The 12,857-nt window shown below is 37.5% G+C and overlaps 1 protein-coding gene across 3 annotated transcripts in view; it reads right to left on the reverse strand.

The window, feature by feature from the left end:
* Rbcn-3A (rabconnectin-3 alpha) overlaps nucleotides 1-10,030 on the reverse strand; it is a 354,959-nt gene extending 344,929 nt beyond the window's left edge. For all 3 annotated transcript variants that reach the window (XM_081733859.1, XM_081733860.1, XM_081733858.1), the window contains exon 1: nucleotides 9,525-10,030. In XM_081733859.1, the coding sequence (XP_081589985.1) occupies nucleotides 9,525-9,611 (87 nt within the window). In that variant the 5' untranslated portion in view covers nucleotides 9,612-10,030. The remainder of the gene's footprint in view (nucleotides 1-9,524) is intronic.
* Nucleotides 10,031-12,857: the final 2,827 nt, after the last annotated feature.

Consider the following 12,857-nt stretch of genomic DNA (forward strand, 5'->3'; position numbering starts at 1 on the left):
AAGATTTATATAGTAGTGGAATGTGAAAACGCAATGAACTGGAACTCAGGACTTAAAATTGATGAACTATTGACTTTAGTTATGTGTTATTCATACTATAGTGTTTGCTTTTATCTTTCTCGTATTTCCGAATGTAAAATGGCTCCCACATGCTGTATCTTACTTTAAATGAAAAAAAAAAAATGCATCATACCAATCGTCCAGATGCAACGTCGATTGTAATGATCATGCCTCGATTATTAAAATATTTCTAGACAGGTGCTATAATTAGTTTCATCTTCAAACATTTTGTGCACCTATATGAAAATCAAATAGCAAATTTAACAATTGCTTAGCAAAGTTCTAAACGTAGAGTGATGATTCTCCTTGACTGTGGAAACAGCTTATACGCTGCATCTATCAATTAATATAACGAAGTATATATTAGGCCTACAAATGCAAAGGGGTCGGGGGTATTAAAAATTCAGGATTCGGAATCTAAGCTTCTGTGTACCTACTCCTCAACACTGGATCTTCTTCTTTTTTTTTTTTTTTTTTTTTAATTCAACTTTATTTCAGGAGGAGACGAAACATTGAAAACTTTTTTCCACAAAGTAGGTTTCTTATTCGAAGACTTTTCCTCTTTAGTAAAAGTTATTCTCCAACTGCATACTTACATATCTATCCCCGTTTTCATGAAAACCAAGAGTCATGATCGCCGTCCAGCTGGAAGTCAAACCACGGATATTACGAGTGACAGTCGGCACCATACATACTTCAGATTAAGTAAAGTTAATTCCTTCGGAAACAGCAAATATACGACAGTCGTTGCAGTGGTCCGAACACTGTCCTTCGGTGCGCGTGATTGTGAATTCAAATCCGCTGAGGATGCAACTGAACGCAGTGAATCCGAGTCTACTTTACCAAACATTGTGGGTCCCGTCCGTAGAATCTTCTCAGCAAAGGAAATGTGAAATAATTGGTTGTCTGTGTCTTGTGATCGCGAGGAAGCTTTAGATTAAGTTCTTTATGTAATGTATGTCTTGGAAAGTCACAAGGATGTGCAAAAATGCGGGTATTATCACTTGCAAATGATAAAGTAAGACATTTATGCAATTCACATGAGAAACATCGGAATTCGAGTGTAAAAATGTACGACCCACTTTCGGAAGTAATGTCCACAACTTAAATCCAGTAACAAAATGAACTTACTGACGATGTGACGGATGGGGTCTGGTTTACTTGATATACTTCAAAGATAGTAAAATGTACAAGAGACAAAAATTGTGTTAGGAAAGTTTGCAGTAATGTTAAAACGTAAATTAGAATGTTTTAAAGTCAAAACATTGGAATAAGGAGAAAAAAAAAAGCCTTGGACTATATAAGTTTCCGTCGTGGGGGAGGATTGGCAGTAGCTGATTGTCAACTATGAAAATGATATATAAAAAATAACCGAACCTAACCCAACCTATATATGTGTGTCCTACGATTATTATAGTTTAAAGCGTATATTTTGCAAGAGAAAAGGTGCATGAGCTGTCTGAAAATTACAATAAATTCTGGACAATCCGTACGTGTTTCATACGAATATTTTCAATGTTTGGTGCAGTTTTACTATACGGATCCATAGATTGTAAAATGTACAGAAAAGAGCTCCGTGGCTAAGCGGTTAGCGTACGCGCCTTTGACGCGGGAGACCCGGGTTCGATTCCCGGCGGGAGCTCATGTGGTTCGGATTCCACGGTAATCAGTAGGTCTACGTCTCATATAGCCTCGCTGCTGAACGGGACGTTAAATTCAAAATTAACTCAGCTCAATGTACAGAAAAATTTGGGCAAGTCTTTAATTTGCCCATTTGATGTCGAGAACATAACCCACCCGTTCCTACTACCACTGGCGCAAATCCCGGGAGGATTAGGGGGACATGTCCCCTCCAATCTTGGAGCTGAGGGATACTGTTCTCCCCATTAATCTGATTCGAAATGTGTTTTTGGGGAAAAATTGGATGATTTTTGTCTGATTGTCACAGAGAAACGTAAGATGAAATTGGTGTCCCCCAGAATAAGCCTCCAATCTGTCCGCCTCCCAACGTTGAAGACAAATCTTTTCCTCTGATCGTCCACAACATTGTCTTTCAACTTCATAAATATTTTAGACATCGCAATATATATAGGTACACTAGGTAGGACCATCGGAGTACCTATGACAGATAATGCTGCGTTGCCATTTTCACTTCGTGGCTAGGAACATATAGAAGGCTGTGATTTGCACTAAAGGTAGGACACTAACTTTCTATACAATTGGTCCTATGAAAAGTGCACAAATATTTCCCTTAAAATCGGTCTGCGGATTACGGTATCATACGTGAACACAGCTACACTGAATTATGGTATAACAGTCAACTGTTGAGAAGTTTCACAGTCCAACTCCAAAAGCCACCACCAGATTCTTAAATTTAAACGAAACCACAGCAAAAGCGAACGCTTATACAAAGTGTACCTATGTCGAGATTAAACGTAAACACACACACAATGAAGTCGGTTAATTACGATACTATCGCTGCATCCTTTTTAAGAAATTGTGTACTTTCAGTTAAGTAGCTACTGCTCCAACATTATTCATCCAAATTTCTTGGTTCGTACATTTTCTTCAAAATCAAACCAGCTTTCAGATGGTACCATGACATACATGGCAAGGGATATTGTGGAGAAATCGAGAAAAATCCCTTTTCGGGGGTTCTGGCCCTTGTAGAATTGTCACTGGTGAATGTACCGCCCATAATGGCCTATCCCATGAAAAATGCGTAAGGATACTCTAAATGTTTTTACTAAACCAGTTTCGATACTGTTTTCAGTTACGAGAGAAAAAAAAAAAATATTTTTTGAATCCTGTTGGAATATACAAAATCGTAGACAGAAATAGGAAAAAAATAGGGTCTGAAACAAAAAAAAAAAAAATCTGAACAGAGCAATATTGATTCGATTTTCACGGTCGGTGTGTCATTTTGTTCAGAATGAAACCAGTTTTCAGATGGTATGATGCCCATGGCTCCATGACGTACGTGGAAAGGAAAAAATCTCTTTCCGGGAGTTTTGGACCCCGTAGAACGTTCATGGATGAATCTACGTGCCAATATCCTACTACTGCACTATCAAATCAGAGAACACTTCAGTTCTTGCTATAAAATGCCACGCCATGTCAAACAATAAAAAAAATACTTGATGAACAACAAAGATTTCCACCAAAAAAAAAAAAAAAAAACTTTTCATGCTGGAAAGATCCACAAACATCACACGAAAAAAGGGGAGATCTTTCTGTCATAAAAGTTTAACACTTACAAGAACAAGAACGAAAGTTCCTTCTAGCAAGCACAAATACACGCTTCATAATGAATAGTTTACTATCACCGCGCTGAAAAATCTTTTACTCCCCAAGCAAATTCAACATAACTGTACGAGGGGGAAAGGAAAAGAGCGATAAAATGCTTAGTTTTGTATCTCTGTATGTTTATGAACCGATGCAATCACAGAGATATACCATCACCTTTTGCACCCACTGTTTCTGAAGCCAGTTACAAATAACCGCTCCGAAACATACACACAAAGTAGTTCATTTAAGCAGGGCGCTTTAAATTACAAGTGGTGCACCTTCCATAAGACCCCGTAGTTAGACTGAAATAGTTCCAAATTCCAACACCATGCGGCGCGCCGTTCGTTTGGTGAAAACAGAGGGAAAACAAAGTATATACTACGTGTAAGTTTAGTGCCGGTGAGGTTCTTGTGTGAGTTTTAAAATCATTTGAAATAAGTCTTTTTTATAATGCCAGGTTGTTTTGTGCCAGGTTGTAAGTCAGGACATACTAAAGGCGATGGTAGGCATTTTTTTAGACCTCCAAAAGATTGTTTAGACGAGTGGAACAGAAAAATTCCTAGAAGTGACCGTGCGTTAACCCTAAATGATCGTGTTTGTGATATACATTTCAGTGATGACATGTTAGTGAAAGTAGATTCTTTTACAGTAGAAGAGAAACTAGTGGAAATAAAACGTGACAAATGGAAACTAAACCCAAATGCTGTGCCGCATAATTTTCCCGGGATTCCAAGCTATTTAAGTTTCAACCCGCGTAAACGAAAAATCCCCTCTAAACGTCGGCGCCCCCCTTCTCCCCGGAAAAAGAAATCGGAAGTAATTTCGAACCCAAAACCAGGTAGTGCGACACCAGTAGTTTATAGTGCTGAAGAAAGCTCAAGTGCAAGTAATTCAAATAACCTTGCAAATGAAGTAATGCGTATTCGTAGAGAAGTGAAACGATAAAACACATGCTCACTCGAAACCAGAAGAAGCGACGTGATCACATCAAAGAAATTGAAAAATTACGAACTATTATAAGACAGTACAAAACGGAAAGACTACCGGACAAACAAAAACTAGTCGTTCGTACCATGACAAAGAAGAATGAATCAAAGAAATGCGGAATGCGCTATGAATCAGAATTCATTTTGGAAAGTTTGCTTTTTTTAATAAAATCAAGGAAAGGATATGAACATTGTGCGAATCATCAATTGTTACCGTTGCCTTCCGTTTCTTTACTACGTAAATTATTGCGCGGTCTCAAGTGTAATTATGGCATAAATCCTCATGCTCTCTCAGCTATAGCTAAGAACATGGAAGATAGTGATGAAAATGGTCGTAATTGTGTTCTGATTTTTGATGAAGTAAAATTACGTGAGGATATTAGATACAATTCCAGCAAGTGTAGTTTCGATGGTTTTGTGAACATGGGTGAATTCACAAAAGAAGAAGATAAGAATGTTTTAGGCGACCATGCTTTAGTGTTTTTTCTCGCTCCTCTTATGAAATCGTGGGTGCAACCCATTGCAATTTACTTAAGCAAGAATGCCACTGATGGTTATACACTTGCAAAAATCATCTTACAAGTAATTATCCAATTAGAAAATAATAACGTCAGGGTAGTGGCTTTCACATGCGATGGTAGTCAACCAAACAAAAAGGCTTGGAAAAATTTAGGAATATCAGGAAATTTAGGCAATATAAAGAATTTCATTTCTAATCCCTGCGATGCCAATAGACAAATTTTTGCAATGGGAGACATTTGTCATATCATCAAATGTATTAGGAATAATTTTCAAAAATTTGGAAGTGTAATTTACAATGGTCGTTCTGTGCGGTTTGATTACTACAGAAAACTATATGATTCCGAGACCAAATCACACACTAGTAAGAGAGTAGTTCCGAAATTAACTTCTTCTCATATAAACCCTAAGGCATTTCAGAAGATGAGTGTAAAATTAGCCACACAGCTTTTCAGTAGAACAGTTGCCACAGGTATGCAATTTTACCGAGAACTTGGAGTGCCCGGCTTCGAAAGCAGCGAAGATACAGAGTTATTCACGCAAGACATAAATCAAGTTTTTGACGCATTGAATTCCAAACGCCCAATAGAAGGACTTCGGAAAGGAGACGAACTTCACAATGTATTGATACGTTTCTTCGAAATTCTTCAGCGTTCAGACAACACCTTTGCATCCAAACAAACTTTAGAATCTCTTCGAGTAACAGTTAAAAGCACTATTGAATTGTGTGAATTGCTTTGGTCCTCAGGCTACAAATATGTTTTAACAGCTAAATTTAACCAAGATCCTGCTGAAAGACATTTTGGTCTTATACGTGGTTTGAGTAGTGATGATCATCCGACATCAATTGATTTCTTCCACCTTCACCTGCTTCAGTCCATATACGTACCCGTGAAAGGAGCACTTTCTTCAAAAGCAAACTGTGAAGATTCCGTTGATGGAAAATTAACATCCTTTACGCATCAGATAAGATCTATGGCTCAAATGGAGATAAACAAAAGCAAGGAAATAAAGGAAGGCATTCAAGACCACATAAAGAAATCAATTACACTAACTGACATTGAACCGGAATTAGACCCTTTTAATTTATCTGCTAGTGATCAGAGCACAACCGCAAGGGGGAATAATGTAATTTATTATTTGTGTGGCTACTTGCTTCACAGTGCAAGTAAACAACTTGTTTCGTGCAAAAATTGCTTGGCATCTTTGCAAAGCGATTCTGAATCTCCAAGCGATACAAATGCCGTTCATATTCTTACTCGGTTAAAAGATTTTGGGGGCAACGATTATAGTTATCTCAAATACCCCTCTATAGCATTTTATGATGTAATAAGACACGTCGACAAGGTATTGGAACAGAAACTACAAAAAGAAGACGCACTTTGGGGTGACGTATTTTCTGATTGTGTGGAAATGTTGTACGAAATACCAGTGTTCCGAAATTTATGTTGTTCAGAGGATCACCTGTTCATGTATTTACCAAAGTTAATATTCCACTACATTAAGTGTCGTTTCATTTTTCGCGCGAAAGAAATGTCAAGGGAAAGAAGATCTGCATCAGTTGCAAAATCGGCGAGAAAATTGACAAAACTTTCCTCCAGCTAGGGTAAGTAGAATTTCTTAAAACATTTGCCTTTTTAAATTTAAATTTAAAATTTCTTTTTCTATATACTGAGCTTCAGTTTGTTATTTTGAAAAGTGTAAATGAATTTTTATGGTTACTATTTCTTTTTTCATCTAGTGTGTGCATATGGGCAAAAATATTTACTTGTTTTTCCTGCGCTAAGCAATGCATTTTCTGGCGTCTCCTCCGTTTCTCTTTCACCAAACAGCACTAGCATCACCAAGCGGCAGAAACATTGTACTTCCCCAGTTCCACCACTTATAAGTTAAAGCGCCCTGATTTAAGTCAGTGGGTTTTAAGTATGATGTCGTCGACCACTCAACGCAAACACGCGTACACTTTTTTTTTTTTTTTTTTTTATTACACCATTCCTTTAGACAATAGAATGGCGAAATACAGTTTGAATGAAATAGGTAGCTAATTTGGGCTGTCACCTGACTGTAAAGCTTTATGATGCTACGTTCGCTTCATTCGTTTCGAAAGGGTTAAGTTAATATAGTTTAACTAACTAACTATGGCCTATGGAACCCGGAGGTTCAATGCCGCATTCACGAAAGCTCTCCACCAACTTCTTTCCTTAGCCAACTGGATCCAGTTTCTACTTTGTACGATACTCCTATTTCTCAGTTAATATACTTTATTCCCAATTAATACAATTGCTCTCACTTAGTGTAACTGTACTTCGCAAATAACTATCAATTTCCTGTTTTTTTTTATCCTTCATCAAACTAAGGATGCATTCACATTGTATTACTGCGCAACAGTTAGCACCTTTCAAATACTAGGTGCTGGAAACTCTTGTCATATTCGCAAATATCAAAAACAATGAGCATATGCCATAAAAACTACAAAGTATACAACACAAACCAATTTGTGCTTCGTGATTACTAAAAAAATCACTTATAGGCAGGAGCACAGCTGGGAAGGTCGCGTCCTTAGGAAGCAGGCGCGTCAGCGACAGTGGGTATACGCATAAACGAGGGTAGTGAAAGGAACACTACAAATAGCATAAAAACACGATGCCTTGCGTGTGGCAGAGATTTATCTTTATTTTTCTCCGTGATCAGTCAGCATACAGTGATCAACTTAATTACCTTTTTTGTTTGTACACTATAAATGGGTTCACTTGTGCAGACGGTTTTACCAAACAGAAAATTTGTAGGTAAAATACGCTGTGGAACACTCTTCCTGAAAGAATAACAATGTTACCAGTGCATAGCATACTGAAATGGATTTTGAGTGATAGGGAAAGTATCATATATATACGGTAAGTGTGATCTTCCACTATCCTCATTTATGTATATACCCCCAGTCACTGACGCGTCTGCTCCCTACAAACGTATCCCCTCGCTTCTGCTAGGGTCCTCCTGCTGCGCTCGGTTAGATGGCATTAGTGGCCACATAGCACAAGTTGGTTTGTATTTTATGCACTGTACGTTTTATGCCATACATCTACACTGTACTTATACGGAGCCTTGCTGAAGTCAATCTGCAAGTAGTAATGCAACTCCTCATTTAGCGCATGCTCTGCTACAAGGAATACAAAGCTCTAGCCTAACTTGAAAATTTAAGCAATGTGTCAAACTTGGTACAGCCGTGTGCTCGAGTAATACCCTATCAATTTCCCCGCAAATCCATCTATAATAAGCGAACAGTCACAATGTATATTATTATCAACAACAAACCTCTTACATATTATCTTTGGATAAACGTTAAATACAAACTTCAGCTGCGCATCGGTAAGTAGAGTAGGGTCGAGTTGGCTTAAGTAAGGGAAGTTTGGACTCATTTTATTAAAATTAACTGGGTATAATTTATTTTTCTGCGTAAAAATACCAGGAGTTAATTCTGTATTTAGGGGGCCAAAACCAGAAAAAAAAAATGTTTACAGGACAAAGAGTTGCTACGAAAGTTTAATTAATGTGTGAGTAATCTGGGAAGTAAAAAGAATAAAAATGCAGTGTGCGTAATGGAGGAACACGGGAAGGTTCTAGAACACAGGTCCCCTCCCCCTTCCCATATAGGTTAGTAGCTAGGTTGGTTCCTTTCTGTATCAGTTTAATATTTAATTCACATAGTATTGGCGAGCGAGCGTCAGCGAGTGAAGGCAGGTTAGAGCCCCGCAGGGCATGGTTTCTGTCTTTATTACAACTAAATGGGAAGGGGGACCTATGTTCTAGAATCTTGCCGAGGAACACGAACAGTACCCACGCTACAACTGACAGCAGGAGGCGTTGGGCAAAGTACTCGATACCTGTGTTCGGAGGAGGATACAATACATGGAAGGATATTGGGCTGAATACGTATTAAGACGTCTAGTGAAACAAGAAAATATTGGGCGCAAGTTTTTGAAATCCATTGCCGATTTATACAAACCGTGAAGGTTAAGTACAAAGTTAAGCTTTCCGTAAAACACCTAATCTAACTGAAACTAACGAAAATAAGACTATGTTTAGCAAAAACGCATCAAGTTTTAGGAAAAAAAATCTGGCCCCCCAAAAGCATAATTTATCCAGATATCAGCTGGAGTAGGTATTGTTGGTTAACCATTCCTTGTACTTGAAAACGAAAAACAGTAATACAGCTACATTCAAGCATAATTTATAAACAATCTGTTTACAGCCTGAATACTGCAAAAGTTTAATTCTCACATTTTCAAGTACAACCCTCGAAACTTCTCAAAGTATGATACACTGAATGCAATAAAACACTGTGGCATGTTGTTTAATGAATGTGCAAGGTATTATTTTATCAGGTAGGAATTACTGATGGCAATTTTGACACATTCGAAACTCCCATTTTATCAGCATATCGGTTTCAGATTTCATTGATTATATTTACATTAACATGACATTTGCATATTGCAATAACGCAGACTACATATCCGACCTTAACTTCTCCCGTCAGATTACAACAGTTGATTATGATTCTATTAGCTTCTCTTACATTAAAATTATTTTGGACACGTGGGTCAATGATTAATACCTCAGGGAAAAAATCTAAAAGTTATATTTTTATAACACAATACTATTAACTAGCTCACGAACCGTGAATGGTATCCCTTCAACACTTCCCACCGCAAAACAGTGGTCCCCTGCGTTGCAGGCACCGCTTAATATTTGGTGACAATTCATTCTCCACTAGAACACATAAATAGCAATGTCCGATCACAAAGTCACATTTACGTTAATAAGTACTTATAACCATCACTAATGCGTCGAACATCAGAAACAAAAAACAAATATCATTTCGAGACGTCAATATAATCACCAGCCATATTCGCAGTCAGATGACTTGCACACCATCTATTGTTGAAATTGAGAATCTTGCGAAAGTGTAATGAGTGTTGAAACACGTTATTAATCCTTTAGGTGCTTGAGGAGTTATAATTAGTTACGCAGAGGCAAGTGACGGGCAATTTGCATGTCGAAAGACAAAATGTCAAAAATCAATAATTAATATCCGGACGCAGTAATTATAATGAATTATACTATGCATGTTGTTTTTATACAGAAAACTAAAGCATGCGCAGAGAACTGATGACTTTATCGAACCACATTGCACCGTGTGTGGGATGATCATTTTTTAGTGCTGAGAAAATTTGTTTAATTTAAAATTTGATTTCAGAATCTGGACGGAATTTAATTACATCAAGTAACTGAAATATTAATGAAGTACTACTCTTATAAATCGAAACAAAAATGAGTGTAATTATTATGTGAACTTGATTAACCCATTCACGTATGTGTAAATGGGATTTTTTAAGTCACGGAGATAGCCTATTTTGTTTTTATTCTATTGGATTAAAAAAAATGCATAGCTTTAATCAGTCGCGTATCAGTATTTTCCAGCCCGCCCACAAACCAAAGGAGAGGGCATTTTCAGCAGACGATAATTTATTCCCCTTTGAAATAAGATTTCTAAAAGGTCACAGGTGGCAGCGAGTGTATTCGAATATTGAATTTAATTGTTTAGAATAACTTTTAAGAATAAGAAATGCATTGAAATGCTACATTTGCTTACTCTAAGGCAGAGATGCAAGTAAGCAACAAAATTTTACTCGCCGAAGAAAAAGAAAAAGCTGCTAACCCACATCCCAGTCATTATAGTTTGAAATAAATAATAGTGACTCGCCCACACCGATAAACCACTCGGGCGAGTGGTTATTTGCATCCCTGCCCTAAGGTCTTCTTTAGGCTCCCCATAGCTTTCCTAGTGCTCGCCTCTGGTTTAGTGGCTAGTGCGTGTGCCTTTGGTACACATTATTCTTTGTTCGATTCCGTTTCAGAGAGAAAAAAAAATTATAATTGTTCATATATAGTCAGACCCGTATTTAGATAAGTGCTATTCTGTGCTCGAGCACAGGGCGGCAGTAAACAGGGAGCGGCAAAAGTTTGGATTTTTTTTAAATACACAGTAAAGTAATATTTAAAACTAGCATCTCGCAGAGTCCCGCGAGTCAGAGAGCGCGAGAAAATTTTCGGGGAAGGGGCGGCAAATTATTTAGAGCACAGGGGCGCACAATATATAAATACGGGTCTGTATATAGTTATTAGCAGACCAGAAAGTGCAAATATGAAGTAGTCACCTCAAGATTAGCAGAAAGGATTTAGAAGTATCTAATACTTTGTTGAAATAGTATAGTATAAAATAAGTTATAGTATAAAATAAATAATTTTGTAATAAATAGTACAAAATAACTAATTTTGTAATAAACAGTACAAAATAAATACAAATATTATTTAAAAAGTAGCTAACAACCAAGACAACATAATAAGTCATCAATTACCGTTGAGTTCATTTTTCTCATCGCTGCCTTAAAATAGATTTTTGGATAATTCAAATTCTGGCCAGCCTATAATTTCTATGGATGGCAACATTGAAAATTCTTTTGATTCGTATTTTCGGTTGTAGAATAACATTATCTATTATTGTAGTAAGTTATATTTCATTATCTCTTTTTACTTACGAAAAAAGGGTAAAAGAAAAAAATGTTAGCTTTTGTCTGAAATTTGAGACACTAACGTCATCTCGTGAACAAGAGGCTCAGTACTATTTAGAAATCGTAACATTAAAGAATATGTGCTCCCTCCAATTCTACTAAATTAATAAGGAAATTTAACATGTTTTGAGTTTAACGAGGAAGTAAATTACTTGACACATTTTCAACTTCGAATAACAACCATTAATTGATTTTTCTCCTGGCTGGCATAGACCCATATATCAAAGCAAGTGTGCGACTCTAGGTTGCAGCTGTACGCAACGCCGTAACTTTGATTTTTTCTGAGAGGGGGGGGGGCAAGCATTAATACGTGTATTTGAGCCCCCTAGAAAAAGTTGTGTTTGTAATTTTTATGCCCCCTCTTTCCATTTTTTCTTACTCTTTATGGAACCCTCGGAGTCTGTGGACCCTCCAGCACGGCAAGGTCTGCGGGGTCCACAAGGGTCCCACGACTCATTTTGTTTTATTTACCTTTTGTGCGCTGTTTTGTTTATGTAATGTAGTGAACCAGGTTAATGCTTCATTTATAATTTCATGTTTGTATCGTATATGGAGTAAGAAAATTTTGTCTTAAAATGCCCACTCGAACAACGGGGAGCTTCCCTGAGGGGCAGTTGCTCCCTGCCCCCTACAAGTTACGGCCCTGGCTGTACGTAACTTATTCCGCATCGTTATTCTTTCAACAAGTGCGTGGCCTAAAATAAATAGTTTATGTACAGTACATGGACGCCGATCCTTGGGGGAGGGGAGCGAAGGGTCGTCCCAAAAGTTTGTGTAGGCCCCTCAGGATCTGAATATATTTGGTCTTCCTTTGGATACATGACAGTAAACACATATCTGAAAGGATTCTCTCAAAGTCATACAGAAATCGGCGCGTTGGTACAGTATACATATCAGTGGCGGCTAATCTTAGTGTTCCAGCGTTGCGTAACGACCAAAGTATTTCAAGAAAAGAGATATTATTAGTAGTAATAGTAAAGAACAAAAAAAACTTTCTAATGCTCCCATATACTTTAAATAACATTTTTTTTTTTACTTCTATAACTGTAAAATCCATTGTTTCGTTTTAAGAAGCGAAAAACTGCGTCACAGAATCTCTCATTTATGTTGCGTTACAGCTAGCACACAACGACGAGATTTCTTCAGCGCGGCAATTGGAGCAAATGTTAAGTCTCCTTCCCCTTTTTCAGAAGTTAAAGGCCCTGATCGTTGCAGTGCTTCCGCAACAACGCGTCACGGTTTCCAGTGAACGAGAAGGTTTCTCACGCTAAATAATGGGGCGTTTACACTTAGTTGGTTTGCGTTCGATTCAGTTGAATTGACGTCACTTTCAACTTAATCGACCGTGTAAACGGGACTTCAACTTAATCGCTTGTTG

Source organism: Thermobia domestica, chromosome 12 (assembly GCF_964235325.1).
Source record: "Thermobia domestica chromosome 12, izTheDome1.hap1.1, whole genome shotgun sequence".
NCBI lineage: Eukaryota > Metazoa > Arthropoda > Insecta > Zygentoma > Lepismatidae > Thermobia > Thermobia domestica.